Source organism: Melospiza georgiana, chromosome 3 (assembly GCF_028018845.1).
Source record: "Melospiza georgiana isolate bMelGeo1 chromosome 3, bMelGeo1.pri, whole genome shotgun sequence".
In the NCBI taxonomy this organism is placed as follows: Eukaryota; Metazoa; Chordata; class Aves; order Passeriformes; family Passerellidae; genus Melospiza; species Melospiza georgiana.
Window position 1 is genome coordinate 34,024,578 of NC_080432.1, and position 21,865 is coordinate 34,046,442.

The 21,865-nt window shown below is 36.1% G+C and overlaps 1 protein-coding gene across 1 annotated transcript in view; it reads left to right on the forward strand.

Moving 5' to 3' along the window:
* USH2A (usherin) overlaps window positions 1-21,865 on the forward strand; it is a 372,550-nt gene that overhangs the window by 167,509 nt on the left and 183,176 nt on the right. Inside the window, exons 32-34 of the mRNA XM_058020039.1 lie at window positions 15,913-16,072; window positions 16,559-16,730; window positions 20,842-20,989. Of these exons, the coding sequence (XP_057876022.1) occupies window positions 15,913-16,072; window positions 16,559-16,730; window positions 20,842-20,989 (480 nt within the window). The remainder of the gene's footprint in view (window positions 1-15,912; window positions 16,073-16,558; window positions 16,731-20,841; window positions 20,990-21,865) is intronic.

The following is a 21,865-nucleotide window of genomic DNA, read 5'->3' on the forward strand; positions in this document are numbered from 1 at the left end:
ACAATTTGAGCAAGAAAATCCACAGAGTAGCATGTAGAAGATAATTGCAGTAAGATGTATCACTGCAAGAGGCTGAAACACTCAGAAGAAAATCCTTATCTTATTTTTAGGGAATTCTTTTGGTTACTTTTCACAATTTTCTGCTATAGCCATGTTTAAGAACAACAGTTTCTAACCCTAAGGATTTGCCTTCCTTTGTTTTAGGTCCTGCTCAAGGATGACAGGCAGCTTTTGCCTTAAAGGACAAACAATAGAGAAATTCTGTAGTTTTCTGTTATGAGTTTATTTTCCATCTTCCAGGTGGCAGCGAAATACTTATAACTGCTAAATGTAATCAGTGTGTTCTTTCACTACAGGTTTTTGAAAGAGTTGTTTGCTATCAAATACAATATTAGTGCTAGATTTATAGATATTATAACCCTGAATGTCACAATTCCTCATTTTTTTTTGTGAAACAGAGACTTCTTTAGCACCATGGTGAACAATAAAAGTCAGTCTTCACTTCTTTGCAGTTAGAATTGGTTATCTGAAACATCTTGCACATGACCCAGTGAGACATGGCCCAGTGTCTCATCCTTATTTTGGAGTCTTGTACTACTATGCAACAGTGCCAGGCCAACATATGCAGCTGGTAAGTCATACAGGATGGCTTATGAAGAATGCCTGCTGCTTCAGGCTTTATTCTGGCCCTGGCCCATGCATTTAAGTGAACATGTAGAGGTGCACCTGGCACTAGAGGGCAGGGTATGCCAGCCTGACAGGAGAAGCTGCCTTCCTCTGAAAGTTCTAGGGCTGTAAGGAGGCACATTTGATACACCTGAAGTGGCAACACTGACATTGCCGGTGACCGGTGCTGTGGTAATTAATTCCCCTGCCCCAGAATGCAGATTCAGCAGGCACAAAACCAAAGGGCAAATGGGCTGTCTGAGCCTGGCGTTCCGGTATTTCAAACTCAGACAGAGAGATCTGGTGCACTCATTGGACTTAATAATACACATCTGGGGAATTTAGAGGGGAGGGAGGCAGGGGAAGGGTAAAAGCATTATGTTTATTTGTAGCAGCTCTGTTGTATCATTTTCTATTGCAGTGCATTAGTGCAGTGTTAAATAAAATCTGCTTATTTAAAATCCTTTTAAATAGTGTTTAAATATTTCCTGCTGATACAATCTGCTAAAGTAGTTATCCTTGCTGCAGATTTCAGTTAACCTTGTCGCAGATATTAAGCCTGAAGCTACACAGACTTTTAGGGACCTTGATTATAGAGCAAAACCTAATGGTGTCATTATAAAACCACAGCTGGACAAGCTTCTGGAGTCCTTGTCCTTTGATCAGATTTGGGTAACACAGCAAGCCAGGAGAGAGCTCACGCTAACCCTGCTGGAATAGCTGAGCTCTCAGGTTACTTGAGTACCACTTTCTAAAAATTAAAATGCAACACAAATTATAAAATGACACTGATTTGGACCTTCCAATCTTCTGCATGTACCAAAGTGAACTGGAGCAAAATAGCTTCTCCAGAGCTAATAGCTGTAGAACAGGGAGAGTGTTTATTCTATCCTTTCCCTTCTGGCACATAAGAATTATTTTGGCTATGGGCTCTGTTTTCTAAACAAAGAGAAGAAAAGATTCATTTCCTGCCTTGCCTAAATTCCATTATAAGAAATTAAGCCCCTAAAAATGTAAAACTCCCAGATTATTTTTTCCAGTAATATTACTTCAAAATATTTGTCAGAATTAGGCATCTGTAATCTTTTTGTTCTGTATTTTCTCCTTCAATATCTAGGTTGGTAAGCAGATTTAAAGATGCTAAGATATCTTCAGAATACAGTGTCTACTGAGAAGGACACATTTAAATGAAGTTGAGCTCAATTTGTAAAATGTGAATTTACAGCCTTACAGCCCTTTTTCTTTTTTTTTTAAATCCTTCAGCAGAGCTTACTTCTTAATGTCCACATATAATTGTCTTGTTGGTTTTCTGCACTGGCATGTGGATGTGTAGGTGTTCTCCAAGATACCCTTTTTGCAGTTAGATAGCAAATTCTTGTTTTGCTACTTTCTGAGATCAAGTTCTTGTAATGTTGTGTGTGTGAGCCTCTCTTGGGTAAACTGGCCAAATCTTGTCTGCTTTGCTCTTGGATTTTTCTGAAGGGCTAATCTATTTCTCTGCATTTTGTCTTTAGTCAGTGAGAGCTTCACATCAAGTGTCATAGTTTGTCTTTGTGAGCTGTTGTCTCATGGTGACTAGCTTTGTTACTAAATATAATGAGAACTCTTTAAGATTTGCAAGAACTAGGATATGCTTTCTTGGCCATGTTGTGCTCATAGCCTGAAGTACTTTTTGTGGGATCTTATTTTAGCAGTATGCCTGGTAATTGTGGTTTGCCTGAAGCTGGTAAAACAAAATGGTGGCTTTCATTCAGGTTTTAATTTTTCTGATAAAATGGACACATAAGCTTATTGTTTAAAGCAAGTTTTCATTCAGTCACAATTTCATTAAGTGCTTTAGAAAACATCAGGAACTGTGCACGGTTTTGTGTTGCAATTATAAAAAATATATAGATAGATCAAGAAAAGCATCTCCCCTTTTCTAAAAGATTTTTTTTGTTTTGTTTTGCCAGGATCATTCTGAGATACTTGGTAAATGATTTATGCTTAGTTTCAGGTAATGCTAGACTCAGGTAAATGAAGATATGACACCTCTTGCACAGATGGACTAAGCCCAAACTTGCTGCTTCTGCTTGAATCTCTACATATCCATTTATAAGGACACGCCTCACTTAGCCATAATTTAATAGGCTTGGATAGAGTGGGGCAGCCTTCTTGATATTTCCAGCTGCATAGTGAAACTAGTCTCTGAGCTTTTCCTTATGCCCTGGAAAAGATACTCATAGTTCTCCTTATTAATTTAGGAACATTTGGTCTCCTAAACTGCTAAAGAGTTGATGAATATTTAATTTGAAATAGATATTTTATTCCATACTTCTGCATTACAAAGTGTGTTGGTTTATCAGCTGTGATAATTCCACAGAGCAGTACATGTATTCTTTGGCTAGTGCTAGACACAGACCCTTCTCTCTATACCTGGTATATCCCAACATTCCTTTAACCTTGGAATATTGATAAATTATGACAATATACAGGCAGGTAACACCACAGCAGAACTTCTGGGTGGATATCCCCTTTCCTTTGCTTTTACTAAATCCATAACCATGAGGGCATTGAGTCATTTACCATTACCAAAATATTTTCAGCACATGATTTTTTGAAAAAAACAAATAGCTGTAAGGAGACAAATTTATGGAAAGTACAGTCCTTGGTTTTTGCATGTGTTTTGGACTTATACTTTCAATAAGTCTGAGAAACTTTCTTAGAATTTCCATTTATAAAATACTTCACCAGTTAATGTAAGTACAGACTTTTCTGAGTGTTTTTCATCTTGCATGAGTCTTGTCTTGCGTGTGAATGATACAAGACTGTGTGTTATCAGACCATAAAATAGTTGGATGTAAGTTTGATTTCAAAAATATTTGGTGGTTTGTACAATTGGAGTATTCATGTATTTTCAAAATCTCCTCTTAAGTTACGTGGAAACATATGAAAGGAAAGGATCTTATCCCAAAACCATGGGAGGCATTCTAGGATACTTCCTTTCCTGTTACCACTGCCAGCAACATAACTTAGGCTTCTACACTGATTGCTTAAATTGTTTACATAAAGCTTAATAGCTTTTTTAGCCAGAACTGAACTCCATCATGTTTTTTCACTAGTCTTCCATGGAATATGTCTTTTATGATGATTTATTTCTGATTGAAGCATTTTACATAGATTGTAGCTGGACTCTGAAAACTGCTGGGGATTTTCCTCTTTTTCTTTCTTGCATTTCCATGGGTTTTATTGTATGAATAGACACATTAAAGCAAGGGGTTACCAGGAAATTAACTAGTGGGAAAAAATATTCAAGTGAACATAAAGCTAAACATGTGAGAAGAACATCAGATTAGTGTGCTTTAAGTAAGGCTTAGATTTATGGTCTAAGATAAATAGAAAGGTGGGTGATAAACATTGTTATTTCTGTGTTGGCTGCTTTGGACAGCCGGGTTACATGATTACAGAGATACATCTAAGTCATGTCTACAGTCTGCATGTCTTGATTTCTTGATATCTTTTTTTTTTTTTTCCTGTCTGGATATGTTTATGGCTACAGAAGATTGTTCAGAGGTGATCAAAGAATCTGGTTTATTAGGACAATGATCCTATCCAGGATCATTGGCTGGACAGGGGGAGTTCACACAAAGGATGCATAAGTGACATTTTCTGTCTATTCTAGGAGAAATGCTGAAAATTAATGAAATTATCAATAAGGAAAAGTTACCCATGTTGATGCTCTATGTCAATAGCTTCCTTTTGAAAGCTAAATTTCATATTAACTTCAACTTTGGAGCTGTTTATGATCACTTAATTTTAATAGTGCTAGTAATTTTTGTTCTGATCATGGAACAAAAATTGAATCCAATTGACAAGCATTTTTAAATATCATGAGCTGGCATGCTAGCCTTTTCATCAGCTCAAGGATGTTAGATTAAACATTTCAACTAATGTGTTTTGAATGTTTAGAGGTATGACTCTTGGGATTGAATATCATTGTTGCAATGTCACATAACAATTCTTAAGCTGTTAAATTGTACTGGGAATTAAAATACATGTGTAATTTAAGTCTTTCTCCTATGTTTACAGGCAGAGAAAATTGCAGAGAAAGCTTGTCAAGTAAAACTAAAACCAAAGTGAGATACACTGAATAGTTAAAAAGATTAATAAATTAGAAATGTTACATGAAAAGAGGTACAAGAAGTTGTGTGGCAGAGATCAAGGCAAAATAAACAAATGGTAAATAGAGCTAGAACATAATTTAAAATATTTGCATGCAGGAAAAAGGAAAAATCCAAGTAGATAAATAGTCTAGATTCAAAACAGCTGAGAGAAATTACAAGGAAACTTCTTCATCAAAGAGCCTGTCCTTAGTGATGCTTCTTTGGGAGTTACATGAATCAAAATTGTAGTGCCGCAGCCAGAGAACCAAAAAACAGTAAAGCAGCTAGACTGAAATAGATGCTTGTTTCTACACCTTGTCACCAGGTAGCAGAGTTTTGGAGGTAGAACTGCTGTGGGGAAAAGCCACAGTTTTGGCAAAATCTGTGGCCTTCATGTGCTATCTTACAAATTGTGGTCGCAACAGGTGCTTTCAGGCATCAGCAGAGAAGCTGAGGATGTGAATTGACATGGAGATGAGTCTGTTCCTCTAGGAGGTCCTGCTAGAGCAGCAGTATGTCAGCTGTGAATCATAGAATGGCCTGAGTGGGAAGGGACCTTTAAGATCATCTTGCTTGAGCCCCCTGCATGGGCAGGAACACCTTCCACTAGACCAGGTTGCTCAGAGCTCCATCCAACCTGGCCCTGAACACTCCCAGGGAGGAGCAGCCACAGCTTCTCTGGGCAGCCTGTTCTAGAGCCTCAACCACCCTCAGAGTATAAAGAACTTCCTCGCAAAAATCTAATCTAAACTGGTTCTTTTCCTGTTTGAATCCATTCCCCCTTGTCACTCTGTGCTCTCCGTCTTTCTGCAGGCTTCCTTCAGGTACTGGAAGTCTTCAATTAGATCACTCCAAATCCTTCTCTTTTCAGGCTGAACAATCTCAGTTCTTTTAGCCCTTGCTCATAAATGAGGTGCTCCATCCCACTAATGAGTTTGGTGGCCCTGCTTTGGACCTGCTCCAACAGGCAATGCTAGGGAAGCATAGGGAAGTTGCAGTTGCAAGTCATGTGTTAGCTTAGTTGTGTCCCTGAGTTTCACAAGAAAACTCATAAGATGATACCAATAATGTAGCATAATGTGGGCATATACCCAGCACTGACTACTAACATAGTGTCAGTTGTTCTCCTGCAAAAAAGAAGTAGTAATTATAAAACCTAAACAAACCTAAACAACCTATCCTGAAAAATTAAAATTGTGAAACAGCAGAATTAAACAATGTAGTGGGTTCTACACAGGCAAGACTGTAGCGGGGAGAGGGGTGGGGTGAAATATGAAAGCCTCTTAAGGGTTTGCCACTAGTGAATTATGCATCTCACTCTCACTAGTAGGCGTAAATGCATAATTCTAATCTGTTCTTATTACTTATTTATAGCACACAGTAGAATGTAAATTCTGTGCCTCCTTTGTAGGGGCTTAACATGCTGGTTAAGGTATGCAGATATTTCAATGAGCCTACATAGACAACTTTCTGAGCATAACACCCTGTTGCCAATTAAAAGGCATAAACTTCAAGCAATAAATTTAGCTAGCTCTCCTCTCCCATCAACAGGAGGAGCACAGACATGATGTAAGAAATAAGGTATAGGATCAACAGATAATAAGAAGAGCATTCATCTTGAAATAAACTACTCTGCATTGTTATTATTTATGATAGTTACTGTTGTTAATAAAGTACATGTGGGACAGAGGAAAAACCTGCAACAGCCGCTGAATTTATGAGACTGGGGACAGATGCAGGCTCTTCCTTTTATAATGCTGGCACTGATCGATTTGTATTTTTCCCTGATGATGGTTTATGCCATTATAACTGTTTTGTGGCTCCTTACTATTGACTTATGGTTGCAAAGCACTTCACAAATGAGAGCAGGCCTCTGGACATTATATCCTAATCTGCACATCCTATAGATATGCCATAATACAGAGCAGCTGACTGCACCACCTGTGATCTGTGCACCCACAAACATGATTTATTCTGGTAATCCCAGTTTAATGCATCACTTCAGATTGTGGCAGTTATGTTATCTGATGGCATTACTGACGCTACATGCCATAACTGAGTAGTGCAACATGTCAAGTTGAAAAAAACTTTGGGCTTTTCTTTTCTTTCCCTTTGTTTTTCATGTGTGTTTTGAATGTAAATATGAAATTAAATGAAACAAAATAAAAACCCCAAAACAACAACAACAACAAACCCCAAACAGCCCAAAACCAAAAAAATAAGGGATCAAAATAATTTTGCACAACCACATGTTGACCATATTAATTGCTCCGCAGCTTGGTCTGCTTGTTCTCGTAAGGAGAGAGGAGAGCTGATAGAAATACAGCGTATTTTACTGTGCTGCTTATTTTGTGGTCAGCAGAAAACTAGCTCAGCTTTTGTAGTCTTGCAACAGATTTAACTTGCTATAAATTGTCTTGTTTAGGAGCAGTGCTCAGAAGCTGAGTCCTCCCACTATCCTTGTTCCAGCACTCCAGTAATGTTTTGGCAAACTCCTTTATCCTCTGACTATAATTCAGGAGTACAGAGCTGTTCTGGTCCTAGGAAGGTGATACTATCTCTTCTACAGAAACTCTTAAATCACATGATAGCTTGCCTGGATGGTGAGAATTGTTCCCTAATCATCTCACATGCCTGGGTCTGTACAAAATGGTGACAAAAGTTACTCATCATGTGTGTAAAATGCAGATGTTGCCAAATAAAACTCACAACCTAAAAATCCTTAATTTAATCAACCTGTAGTTGATGGCAGGACAAAGAGCCCTCGTTGTAGTTTTATTGTTTAGGTTCCAATTTCTAGTGTTGAGTGTGCTTTCCCAAGCTTCTGCTTGTTTAGTGAATTGGCTTTTGTTGATTAAGACAATTTTTTTGGCATTAAAATGGTATTTTGTGATTCAGTATGCATATTAAATTATAGTAAGGAAAAGACACAAATAAAATTGTCTAAGTTTTGTCAAAATATTTATTTTGGAAATTAATTTCTTTGATCCCATCCCTCTTTTTCTTTGCTTGGCATAAAAAGTTACATAAAATAAATACAGTGTTAAGGAGTTCAAAGTTGTTTGAGATACAGAAAGAGAAGTATGGAAATCTTGCAGGAATGTTGGACCGATTTGCAAATTATAGTGATGCTTACCTAAGTAATTTAAAAAATATTATATTGGTACTTAATGTTTTTCCCCTTGAGTTTGATTTATAAAGATAACTTTGAATCATCTTGTCAGCAGTACTCGTTGTGCCACAATTTTAGGTGGGGTGAGTGTCTCTGAAATTTCCACTTTCTGAATTTATTTCAAGAGCTTTTTTCTTCCCTTCCTCCACCCATCCCCCTCCTATTATTGAAAAGGAATTCAAGGGAACAGAGCATCCTAATTGCTTTTCTATGTAGCACTTACTCTTCTATACCCCTCTTTGGTGTGTCTTCTTTGTTTCCTTCTCTGAGGTTGTTTCTTTGTAGCCTCTCTTCCTAAGAAAGTGTTTGTAAGTCTCCGCTCTCTCACTGCTGTTTTCCAGACAGACTTTATTCCTGCACTCTGTAATATATGCTGCTCCAGATGAGACTGAAATATTGATTTATACAAAATGGATAGTAATAGTTGCTGTTTCTCACCATGTATTCATATATAACCACATCTTACTTGCCGCAGCGGCATGTTTGCATGTGCGTTTCCGTGGGTTTTAAAAGTGGCAGCCTGGCACTTCATACAATTATCTCAGCACCAAATGTTAGGTAGATCTGAATTTTGTTTCTCCCACTGCAGCAAGATTGGAATTACCTGGGAATACAGGATGTGCTTCTGCTGGTGAGCCAAAGGGTTTTTGGTCATGCTAATGTGAATCCAGAGTAGTTCCATTTTTATAGACACAGGTATCTGAGTTTCAGATTTGCAATGTATTTGCCTACTGCAAATATATTTTCCAGTTGTGAATATAAAGCTGAAGTAATAGAGAGGTAAAATGGTCAAATCACACTTTTTTTCCTTTTTCACTTTTTGGGCTAAACATTGACTGAGACATTATGGTTCTTACGATTTATACTAGCAACTCATCTCTATTTAAGGTGGAATAAGAAATACAGTGAATGGATTGGAAGCATTAGTGAATGGAAATTTTAATTTAAATTTTAAAATCTTCATTCCTTATTATGTTTAAAGAAATGAAAAATAGGGCTATCAAAGTAAAATAGTGTTATTGACAACAATTACTTCTCTCCACGTGCCTGATAAAAATTAATGTGCTTTGTCTTCTTTCTGTTTTTTCCCCCTCTGACCTTCAAACTCATTTTCTTTGTCCAGCTTTTATAATTGAAGTAAACTAGGGAGACAGTGAATGGTTTTAATTCTAGTCAGCAAAGAAGTAACTTGGAAGTTCAGTAGGTTCATTTGATGCTGTATGTTTGCATTGACTGTTTCTGTGTCATTTTGGCAGCAAGAGAAGCTTTTGAAAAACCTTCAAAATTGCCTCCATATTTTCCTGATGGTGAATAATGATGATGGGTCAGAGGAAAACATATCAGGGATGTTATGGGAAGGAGGATTCCAAGGAGCATGGTGATTCTTCTGTGGTCAGTGACATGACACATCCTTTGAATCACAAAGCAATTTAGGTAGAAGTGCTAAAGTCTGAAGAGAAGTTTAAATGTTCTTCTCAAATGTGTCCTTTCTGTTTTTTCTAAACCATGTGGTGTGGGACATTCCACAGGATTTGAGCTTTCCTCAGCTGAGCACGTTTGGGATTTCAAGCTAGTGTGTCCTAACTGGGGAGTAAGAAGAGCCTGGAAAATGTTTCCACAGTAGCTATCTCAGGGATGTGTCTTTACAATACAAGATTGTAATCCTTGCTCTCCAGCTTTTACAATGAGATATGAATAATAGGCATAGGAATAATGTGTAAATAAAAAATGTGTACCTAGCTAAGGAAGGTTAAAATTAAAATAGCTTTACTAAAATAAAAAGGAACAGTGAAATCCATTAATCAGGAATGGATGTTTATGTGATCTTGTGAATTGGTCAGGATGAAACCTAACTCTTGAGGAATGAATTTTGACTCAAAGAAGTATGAGACTTTGGGACAATCAAAGGCAAAAAATTTTACTGTGTAACAATTAAGGGTGTAGGAGCATAACCAAGAGACACTGTTACTAAATGTGAAGGCAAATAAACTTGATAATCTTTTCTGTTAAAACATAATTATCTTTAAAAGCCTTAATGTGCTTCGGAGCTGTCCCTTTTCCAAAAGAGGAACCATTTTCAAGCATGTAAAATCTTTAGAAATTTCTTGAAATAATTGCAAACTGAAATGATGAAAGATCCTTTTGTTTCACATTTGTGCCAAAGGGTTTTTCTTCTTGAATATAACTCTTTGACACAGTCCAATACATAACTGTTATGTTTTCATGCTCCCATATGTTAAATGGTTTTGTGCTACGCTCTTTATTTCCCAAGATGGGACCTGGAAGTTCCCTGAATTCTTCTGAAGTGCTTAAGTCTCAAAAGGAATGAGAATTTCATAGAATAGCCTGGGTTGGAAGGGACCTGCTGTGGACAGGGTCACCTTTCACTAGACCAAGTTGCTCACAGCTCTGTCCAGCCTGGCCTTTGAGCGCTTCAGGATTGGGGTGTCCACAACTTCCCTGGAAAATCAGTTCCAGTGTCTCACTACTCTCTCAGTAAAGAATTTATTCCTTTATAAGTAATTTGGAAAACTGGAGATATTTACTGCTGAACAAGTAGTTTCTAAAACACATCAGCATTTGTTGGCCAGCTGGAAGCCAAGTTATTTTGTCCGTGTGCCATTATGTCAAAGTCTTTGCTGTTGTTCTTGGTGCAGACTAACAGCTTATGGTGCTTCCTGGAAAGAGTTATTTGTGATCCTGGGTTTATTTGTTGCTTTTTATTACTTGTGTTTAATGGCTTCACAAAATTATTTAAATTTTGTCACTCTCAACATTACCGAATCACATAAGCATTCTTAGTTATTAATTAATATGTTAGAATTTGCTGCTGTCTTGGAAAATAGATGTTTTCTTCAGCTAAAGGGCCAGTTGCATGTGTGGAAAGCCATCCATTGCTAATTTACACAATTTGGTACATGAGCACTTTTTGTCCTGATTGAGTTGCCTGAAGTACCTAAGGGTACGTCATTTGTGGCATATTTTTTTTCCTGAAATATTTTTAAGTAGTTGCAGTGTGGGGTGGGGTTTGCAAATCTATGAAAAGCTGCAGCACTAGTATAACACCCTTCCAGAGAAAGTTGTACATTAGTGATGGCTCTTTGAGAGTCAATATAATTAAGTGATTGGTGCTTTATAAATAAAGAGAGCAGAATATTCTGTACTAAAAGTTGAGTATGAGTTGTTGCTTGCTTTCAGGAAATGGTGGAAGGCAGAGAAGTGCTAGTGATGTCTGTTGGAGCAGGCCTGATGGTGCAATATTGACACTTAGAATATAAATTAGATGTTTGGGATTTTTTGGTGGTGTACAGAAATCAGAAGGGGACATGGTTGTATTTGGTGGTGAAGATTTACAGTCCCAAGGAGTTTATCTTCTAATTAGATATTAAGTTACTATGAGTTAATATAATAGATTGTGAGAAAGAAGATGAAAAAACAGAGTAAGGGGATGAGTAATGAGCTGAAGTGTTTGTATAGTGTATCTACATAAATGACGTGGTGATTGGAATTCTTTGGAAGGCTTTCATTTGCAAACTCTCTCAGCAGGTTTTTGTTGTTGTGCTGCTAACAATCCCTTGCTACAATTTTGTTGGATCATTTTCCTTTGAATATAGAGATAACTATTGTGTCAATTATTTTCCTGAGAAAGCATATGAGATTCCTTGCCCAAGTCAGATGAGTGCTTACCAAGACAGGACGTTGTCATTTCTGGTCGTTACAGGAGCTGCCTGAAACCAGAGAGAATGGAAATAGGGAGGAAGAGGGGAACAAGAAGGGTGTGTGGCTTTTTTGCAGTAAATCTGAATATAATAAGAGTGTTAAGATAGTTACAGATAAAATAAAATATTGCAGCTATTACTACTGTGTCATTTTTGAACTGGGATGTATTCTGACAATGAAATGGGAAAGCATGTTTTGTTATATCTTCAGTTTTGGTTGGGTTTTTGGTTTTGGTTTTTTTGACTGTACTAATTATGTTTTTGTACTTTTTTTAGTAACTTCTCTCAAATTCTATGCTGAAAGTGGCACTGTAGTGTTGTATATTATCTTTCAATGACTACCCATTAAATTTGATCAAAGCAAGTGAGTGTTCTTATTGTCCATGCAAACGGGGTCATTCTTTATTCTTTCTGCCTCATGCATTGATTGTGCTCTCAGGACTTATGCAGGTGGTTATTAGAAACTGGAGGTATACCAACCACTATAGTTGGTTAGTGTGGGAAGTTCCAACCACCCCACATATCTAATAATTGTAGTGATATGCAAATATTGATTTTAATGATAGTCACTACAGCTCACAATTCTCTTGCTGATGTGTGGTTTAGAAAATGATTTAGTTTTTTTGTGTTGCCTCTGAGGTCAGAGAGATGAAAAGGCAGGTTGATCCTTCCTCTCCCTCTGCTCCACCTTTTTCTTTGGGGAAAGTGAGTATATGGATTTAAAACAGATATGTGGGATTTTATTTTAGTTTTCTTCCTTTGTTCTGTTTTAGCACGAAAAATGCAGAATTATTTTTCTGTCTACCTTTTACTTTAATATGATGACTTGAGGGAATCCTGTACCCTCAAAAAACGATCTTTTTATTTGTCTTTTTGTGCTTTTCACTCTTCTGAGTCTAGAGATGAGAACAGGACCAAATCCTGAATTTAGGGTTTTTTCCATCAGTTGAGTTCTGTAATTTCTAGGCTTAGCTTTATATTTGTAAGAAATAAGTGTTTTCAGTGAGTAGTTATTGGAATATTGAAATAAGAAACTTTTAATCTTTAAATTAAAATCAGGGAACTGGAATTACAGGACAGATTGGAATATAACCTGTTCAAGCAAATTTGTAAGAAAACAATTTCAGGTTTTGCTGTAGGTTTAAATGGAGTAAATTGTGTCCTTACTGGGTTTGTCTTGTAAATTGAGATCAATGAAATTCATCCAGCAACAGCATGAAATCAATTGTAAAATAACGTATAATTCCCTCCCTATATTGTAAATTATACTTTGTTTGACATTAGTCACTGAGTTTTCTGTGAACTGGGGTGCATTTTCTTGTAACACATTTCCACATAATGCTTGTGGATCTGTTTCTAATGTATTTGAGAGCGATCTGTTTTTCATGTCCACAATTGCCTACATTTGATCTTATGCAAATCATGCAATCAAGCAAATGGAAAGCAAGGCATTGTTGCTAGAGGACCTTGACAAACAGTGGCTTTCTAGTTTTAAGAACCTCCTCCCTCTTTCAAATTCACGTTTGTATCTATAGCTGTTTGAATCCAGTGATCCATTATGAAATACTTTGAACTTGAAAAAGGAAAATATATCCCAAATTAGGTTGTGATGAATAACTGCAGTGATTATGATGCAATATGATTTTTATTGTTCAGTTTGTCATTTTCTGCTTCTAACCTCTTAGAAATACTGCCTTCCCTATATTTGCTGGCTCATCCAAACTTTGAAGTCTATGGAGAGATTTTAATGATGGCAAAGCTCCTACCTTGAATGACATTGCTAAGCCTTGAATTTCTTTGTTTTCTTCTGCTGCTTACACAAACGAAATTTTTCTTTTTAGCCTTTATCCTACCTAAATCTTTGAGATTCCATTGAAACTTTCTATTTAGTAGTCAAAATACTTTAATGTTAGTAAATCAAGATGAGGAATAAAGATTTTCTTTGAATCTGGTGACATACTGCTTTTTAAACATATTTTATTTTTCAACTATTTTTTAAACTCTCCTATCCTTTCCTCCACTTTCAGTATTTTTATCATCTGATCTCAAATGATCTCTGTGCTCATATGTACTGTGTTTCCATTCCTTGCTGGTTTTTTTTTGTTTTTTTTTTTTTTTTTAAACTTAGCATGTTTCCCTGTCTTTTCTTCTTGCTTTTTCCATTCTTGGTACTGAGACACACAAGGTAACTTATACTCAATTGTTTTTTTCAGGGAGGGAAATACAACATTTTCCTATCTTCCATTCTCTGAATCCTTGAAAAATTTCTTCCCTCTTCAAATTACACAAGCTATTTCCACAAACATAGGCCTGGCAGTAGTCTCATCAGCTACAGTCTGCATCAAACCCTGCACTGACAAGGAAAAGAGTGATCCATCAAAAACACATGGAAAAGGAGAAATCAACTTTTTCTTTTCCCTTTCCTTGGTTTATGCTCACTCTTCTTGGTGAAACCCTACCGTGTACTTTCAACTTTGAGAGAAGAAAGCATAATCAGTATCTAGGAGGTTATGAATTATACAGGTTCCATGATTAGCTTTCATCTATTCATTTTAGGATTGCTGAAAGTAAAATCCTTCTGGTCACTTGTTTGCCCACCCACAACATAAAATATGTAATACTTGTGTCACAGACTTTGAGCTCCATCTGCACTTTTGTGGCTTCTCTTATGGCAGCTGCAGGGAATAAGGGACCCAGGAAGGTGTAAGGGAGGCAATACAGTACGTGGAGTTTCCCTGTGTGCTGAGCCAGCCTGAGCACCTGCTCTGGAGTGTGCTTTCCCCCTCTCACTGACTTAAGCACTGCTTAACCCTGGTAGAATCAGTCCCATTATGTTGATTAAACATGTCACTGTTACAGGCATTCACTTGATGATTTTTTTTTTTAGCTGCTGCATTTTTTTTTTAACTCACACTCTGCCATGTGCTCCATAGAACAATACCAGTGAGTGTTACAGTATTTTCAATAAAAATGCACAAGTTCATTGTCTTCTTATACAGAGTGGAGCAAATCAGAAGAAATTTCATTCCTGCAGGGACTGAAGGTGTTATATGAGGGGAAAACTAGTGAGAGAGAAGTTGGGTCTGTAACATTTCTGCTTTGATGGCGTCTTTGTCATCCAACCAGAATTTTTAAATTTGTGCTCAGAGATATGTTGTAAAAAAATATAGTTTGATACTTTTGGGTTCTGAAAACGCTACTTTTTATTATGTCGTACAAAAACACATAACTTTTCTGACATATTGAAAATTTGTGTCTATTGAACACTTTACCTGTATACCTTATGCTGTTGCCAAAACCTCAACTGTAAATTCCTTCTTAAAAGGAAAATTTGCTTGTTTAAGTCTAAGAAATGTATTTTAATAAAAAAAGAGATCAGAAAATGCTAGAAAATTATGTCTGCATTACTTTCATGCTATAATTTTTCTATCAAACATTCCTTCATTAATATAGGGAAGAATATATTAACTTTTAGAATATTTATTCAACAAAAATTATACATTTTATTCACCATTTTCTGCAGTAATTGAAATTCAATATAGCTTCAAAATTAATACCCATTGAGCAGTTGTTTTCCTATAGCATTAGATGGGTTTTCTTTACTGAAATATATTTTATGAGTGTTTGGTGTTCATGCAGCTGAAGACAAACAGGCAAAGACAGAATGGATCAGTATGAGTAGTGACAACTCTGAGCTTCCTTTGTGTTCATGCTTGTAGGGAAGTCTGCAAGGAGTGAATTGTATGTATTGATGCTTGTCATTCTTGTTTCATACAGCACATCTTAAAAATATATATAACGCAGCTGTGTTAAAGAACCTGTACTTGTTTTTCCATTAATTTAATTTGATTTGATTTAATAATCTCAAATGTGTTCATTTGCCACTGTAGCAAATTGATGTAGTATGTAGCACCTGAAAATCTCATTTCTCTTTTTTTTTTTTTTTGGCTTGGTTGGTGTACATTCTGGGGTAAATGAAGTACAGTGGGGTCATCTCAGCCAAAGCACACCCCACAGATCTATGGGTAGTCAAAATTTGCAGCTGTCTACTACTAAAGAACCAGTACCTATTCCTCTGGGGCAAACCCGAAACTTTTAAGACACACAGGTCCCCTTTCCTCTTGATTTTCCAAACTCACTAGAGTCTGAAAACTATAGGAAAACAAGTTAAAATGAATACACCACATAAATTCCTATTCTTTTCTTGCCCTAGATTTGGCAGTTTTCACACCGCACCAGTTCCTGCTCACTGCCTGCACGCTTGCTGGCTGTACAAACAGTTCCCAGGTCACCTTGTTTTCAGCACAGCTGCCACCATCTCACGTAGATGCCCCGGTCCCGACAGTTTTGGATTCTAGAACAATACATGTACAGTAAGTAAGGATTTCTTCTTTCCTGACAACACAATAGGGCATCAGTTTATTCAAGAATTCCAGTGAGTTCAATCAGGGGAAGGGTTTGTGACATAAAATTAAATTTATTATGATTAAATGCATAGAAGTGATTAGTTTAGTGGTTCTGTGAACCTTCTGATTATCACTTGCCAACTTAATTTCCATTTTGTCTTTACGCAATCAGTATAACCTACATATGGGCATAGCCTCTGCAAACTTCAGTGCAGGAAATGTTCTGGTGATATGCCCCTTTTGTAGCCCCTGCTTTGTGTGTAATCATTTATCTGCTGAGTACAAATACTGCATTAGAGGTATGGCTTAGATTTATTTTTATGATTGCACAACTGGGTTTTCGAATTCTCAAAATAGACTCCATGAAGTCCTCTAAACAAAGCCTTACATTTTTCAGCATGGTCTGAATCTTTATTTGGTCTGGTGATAATCATATTTTGCTTCTATTTGCAGATGGAAAGAACCAGTAGAAGTAAATGGAATCCTAGATCGCTATATAATTTATATGGCCACCAATGAGCAGAATTTTACAAAGTGGAATGTAATCTATAACAGCACAGAACTTTTTCTGGATTTTACTATTCCGCAGCTTTTCCCGGGTACTGAATACCTCATAAAACTAGCTGTAAGTTTTAAAGATGTGTAGTAGAGGTGTAAAATGGTGAAAATGATTCTGACTTTGTTAGCATCTTAATATTTAATGCTTCTTGTGTCCACTTTGTTTAACCTCTTCGTTTTGAAGCTAAGGTGGGTGAGCAAAGTAGTTTTTTTTTGTTTCAAAACAGATTCACAAAAATGTGTATGTAATTTAAATACAGGTTTTCTTCAAGGATAAGTTGGATAACTAATAAAGAATTGAGCAGAAATATATGAAATGCTTTTAAAAAATTTCCTTGGACCCAACTTACAAGAAAACATTGAAGGTTTTTAAAAGTGTCAACCTTTCACATTTCGTACTGTATAATTTGTTCTTTCATCCTTTCCTTCTGTATGTAGAAGGAAATAGCAGAGAAGCAGAGTTCAGTGTAGAGCAGCAGTTTGTGTATTCAAAACATTTTAAAAGACATTAGTGTTTTCATTGCATTTCTTTATCATTGGTTTTATTTTGTGATGAAATAGAGCAGCTTCTTCACTAACAAAACAGGAAAATATGTGGATAAAAGGAGAAGATTGTCCCTTGTTTTAAGCACATTGTTCATTTTATAACAATAGCTATATAAGGATATTTGCTTTGATAAATGCCATAGAAAAATATTCTGCTCTTGATTATGAATAAATTTACATTTATGTAGACTAGATATGCATTCATTTTTTCTTAACATGCTCTTGAATGTTCTAAATATTATACCACAAAAAATAATCTACCTTCAGGTAATGATAAGGATCTGACTTGAACCTGAAAAAAAACAAGGATATTCAGTCTAATTAAAGCTTAGATTCCTGTTGAAATTAATTCATTTGTGCCTAGATATTTCAGCATAGTAAATTGCTTAGCATATATAATAGCACCATGTCCAAAACTAAGGCAGTACTTCAACAAGCATTTTATGCCTTGATTTTTTATTTATTCTTTATAAAAGAATTTGTGCTGTCCCTCACTGTGCCGCAGCTTTTTCTCTGCTCCTGCCCAGCTTCTGTGCATGGGGGCACAAGGAAAGAGCATCAGGGAAGAATTAACAGCTACAGTCCAGAGAGCACCTGGGACTGCTTTTGGTGGCTCTGCCTTGGGATACGGGAGGAGGTGTTGTGTGCATCTTGGTTTTGCTTCATCAGCGTGCACAGATTTCCTAGATGTTACCAAATAAATTTTTAGGAACCATTTCTTCTCTATATTTTATTTTTCAGTCCTTTGTAAATTTTTAATCCTCCTTAATATTTGCATTTAATCAGAAAGTAGGAAAATATAATTTCTTCTAGTGACAAAGATAACCAGATTTACCTGGATAAAATGCAGTAGTCTGTGATAGGTGAGTTAGAAGATCTAAATGTCCTTGCAGCTTTGAAAATGATAAAAGTGCATGAAATGTTCAATATCTTTGAGGTGCAATAGCTTTCTTAAAACATTTGGGTCCATCATATACAGAACTATTTAGACTGGTTTGAGAGAAATGTACTAGTACAGGCTTACAAGTTATGAAGATTAAACATGGCCAAATGTTACTTGTTTATGAAAGGAAAAAACTCTGAATATAAATAACCCCAACAAAAACCAAATCCACAAAAAAATTCAAATCAAGTATACACACCTGGAAAAAATTTAATTATTTAGCATTTCATATATTATTTAACTGAATTTCAATAAAACTTAAGAATAAAAATACCCCAAACAATCATCAACAGTGAAAGATGTAACTAAATTGTTCCTCTTTTTTTTTTTGTTAGAATGAAATATTTCTATCAGTTAGAACCTTTTCCTTGTTTCACAGTTACTATTAACTTTGGTTTGTATCCACTCAAAAATTGGTTTTGGTTTCTGTGTTGAGTTATCAAAAATTGCATCTTGACCAGTGGAAGCAGGAGCTTCACAAGCGGAACTTTCAACACCTCACAGGCTGTTGCCTTTAACTTTTGTATGAAAGGTTAATGTTGCTACACTGAAGAGAGGTAGAAAATATTTATTTTTGCATGCTGTTACCAGTTTTCAGAATTGATTACTGCCATTTAATATGCAGCAATTTTATTCATAAATGAGTACAATAGGTTTTGTAAGCAAATCTAATGCTTTTTTCCTAAAAGTCAGCCAAGAAGTCATAGGGTCATGTCTCCATGGATTAGTGCAAAGGAACTTGCTTTTGTTCTGTTCATGCTCTAAGCTGGGTGAGTGAGAGCCAGGCCAGTCTGAAAGCAAATGGCAAGTTGGAAGGTTGCCTTTAGTAGCCAGGGTGTCACTCTTCTTTGTGACTGAAGTGCTTTTGTGATTGGACTGTTAAGCCAATATCTCCTCAGGATGCTGCAGTGTGGGTAAGCTGGCTCAGGTCCTGGGGGGAGTGTTGCTGTGTGGTGTCATTGGATGTGCTTTGCATCTGTCCTTTGGCTGTCCAGTTCCTGCAGTATTTTTGCAAATTTCACCTGAAATCTGTTTCTCAGAGTGACAAAATGGGAACTCAATCTGGGTGGAGATTTTCATGGTTTTGAGAATCACTGGATGTGATAGCCAGATGTCCAGTCCATTTGGATACACTAATTTAAAATCCCCCTACCTAAAATGCAGATGAGGTCTCTTTTGCTGATTTTCATTAGAAGAACCAGAAACTTCATGTCCCAGCAAATTTCAGAGATTCAAAAATTGAGCTGTGTGAAATTCAAGAAATAAATGAATGGACAGGCCACTGTTACCAAGCCCTTAAATGAAACACTCTCCGCTGCTGAAGTAGGCCTGGTGGAAATTAATTAGTTAGTCAGTAAGGAATAAATGAAAAAGAGGCCTTCCAGAACTGCTCTTTTTGGCTTCTTTATGAAGCCAGTGGAAGTGGAATCATTCAAAGATTACTCCGCTTCTCCTGGAAGGATAATTTTCTGAAATATTTTACTTAGCAAAATGCTAATAGTTACTTGAGCATCCATCTGAACTGATGGTGGGTTTTGGGTTTTTTAATAAACATTATCATGTTTAGAGTAAATGCCATTTTTTGGATGTTGCCAAAACTCAGATTGCATTCTATCATCTTTACTTGGTAGTTCAGACTGAACATGGAGTCATTCCTTAGTTGTATTGGGAATGTAATTTCTAGTGATATCAAAATAATCTTTATGTATAAAAGAGCCTCTTATTTACAAACAATACTTTTTTTTACCCTTGGGGTTAGTATACAGTTTTGGAGGGCATAGGGAATGTGTTTGACTGCTCTCTGATTTGAAAAGCAATGGGGAATGGGAAACTGAAGCTAATCCTTTCAAATAAAATATAACAGATTGAGAGAAACGTTTTGTTCCTGGAGATCTGAAGAGCAAGATTCTTTGCTGATGATCCACTTGTCCACTTTAGTACATGAACAACTTAGAAAAACACAGATAATAATCCCATAAGTTTTATGTATGTCCAAATGTAAATATTTGTTGAATTCGGGTTTTTATTAATTTTATTATTAAACAAAACCCTAAAAATAAGCAATAACCTAACACAAAGATCTTTCAATCCAGTAGCAATATATACATATGTATATATTTGTATGTTTTTTAATGTATGTAGTCTTGTCATCAGCATTAGTGCAAATAATTGGCAAAGCATCACGTGGGCCACAACTGTGTACATGTAAAACTTTAAAAGGCTGTTATATAGAGTGATATGCACTTTTGCCTGCACGTTGTATTATTTCATATCCCAAACAAAATACAAAAATTGTGTGGTTAACATTTTGTTCTCTGGCAGCTTAAATACAAATTACTTTACTTTATTTTCCATAAACATGTAATAATAACAACTAATACACACTGGTTTATAATAGGGTGGTTTTTCACTATTATAATTGCACATGCTCTGAGTGCTGTTGTGAAGTACTGAAGAATGTTTTAGCTATAGTATGCCTAAAAACTTAAGTATCATGAGTTATTATACATCCTCTTGTTATTTAAGAAAAAAGGTAAACAAATCTATGCTAAGAAAAGGGTCTTACATGAAAATCACAGGCTTACTAAGTTGAGATGTGGAAGAATAATGAGACTTAGGCAAAAAAAAATTGCTAAAATTATTGCTACTACCTTGAAAGGTGTTTATTTGTTCTGATTAATATTTTAAGGCTTGCACTGGAGGTGGGTGTTCTGTAAGCGAAGCCAGCACAGCTATAACAGATGAGAGTACACCAGAAGGGGTTCCTGCTCCAAAAGCCCAGTCATATGCATCTGATTCCTTTAACATCTCCTGGACTAAGCCTGAGTATCCGAATGGTAAGTGAACTCTTTTAGCCTCAAGTTAAAAAGATGATTAGTAAAGGTAAATTAATATTCTAAATGGCAGCTTATATGTGGTGCTTAATTTTTAATGATCATTTTAGCACATAAAATACCTGAGATAGTATCATTGTCTGCAGCTGGGAGATTGTGGTTTTCAGCCCAACGTGCTGTTTCAGTGGCTCAAAAGTGCTCCCTTTTGATAGTTATTGTGTACTGCATCTCATTGTTCAATGTTTTCCAGGGCAACTGAGCTGAGGAACAGGCATTCTTGGAGAATATCGGTCTAGGATGTTTATTTCACCCTCCAATAAAACATTAATTTCTTTTACAATAATTGATATGTAACAATAATTAGATTTGTGTTCTGCATGCTCATCATATAGTTGTATTTTTCTATGGCTGTGAAAGTTAAACAATATATTTTCTTTTGTTTAGAAATGTTTTCCATTTTGAAATGTCCGTGTGTAAAACTTCTGGACAAATGTTACTTTTCTAGTGGAGTTGCACGGTATCATTTACCTTGGAATTTGGTCTGATTTTAGCAGTTTAAATCACTGCTACATGCATGATAATAAAATCAGAGTGATGCTATGTAGGAATCACTAAATTTGAAATATCAGAAATGTTTTTCTTTATTGGCTTATGATATTATTTCAATATATAGAACTATTTCTCCCAGTGGTTTCACATAAATTTCATTTTTCCTGCAAGTTTTTTTCCCACATTCAGTTGTGATAAAGCACATCCTACTTGTTCAACTTCACTAAAGACATTTTAAATGATTCCCCCAGAAGTGGTGATTGTGTTCTGTAAGGTCTTACATTAAATTTAGAAAGAAATAAGAATATGTCACCTGTTAAATAATGTATT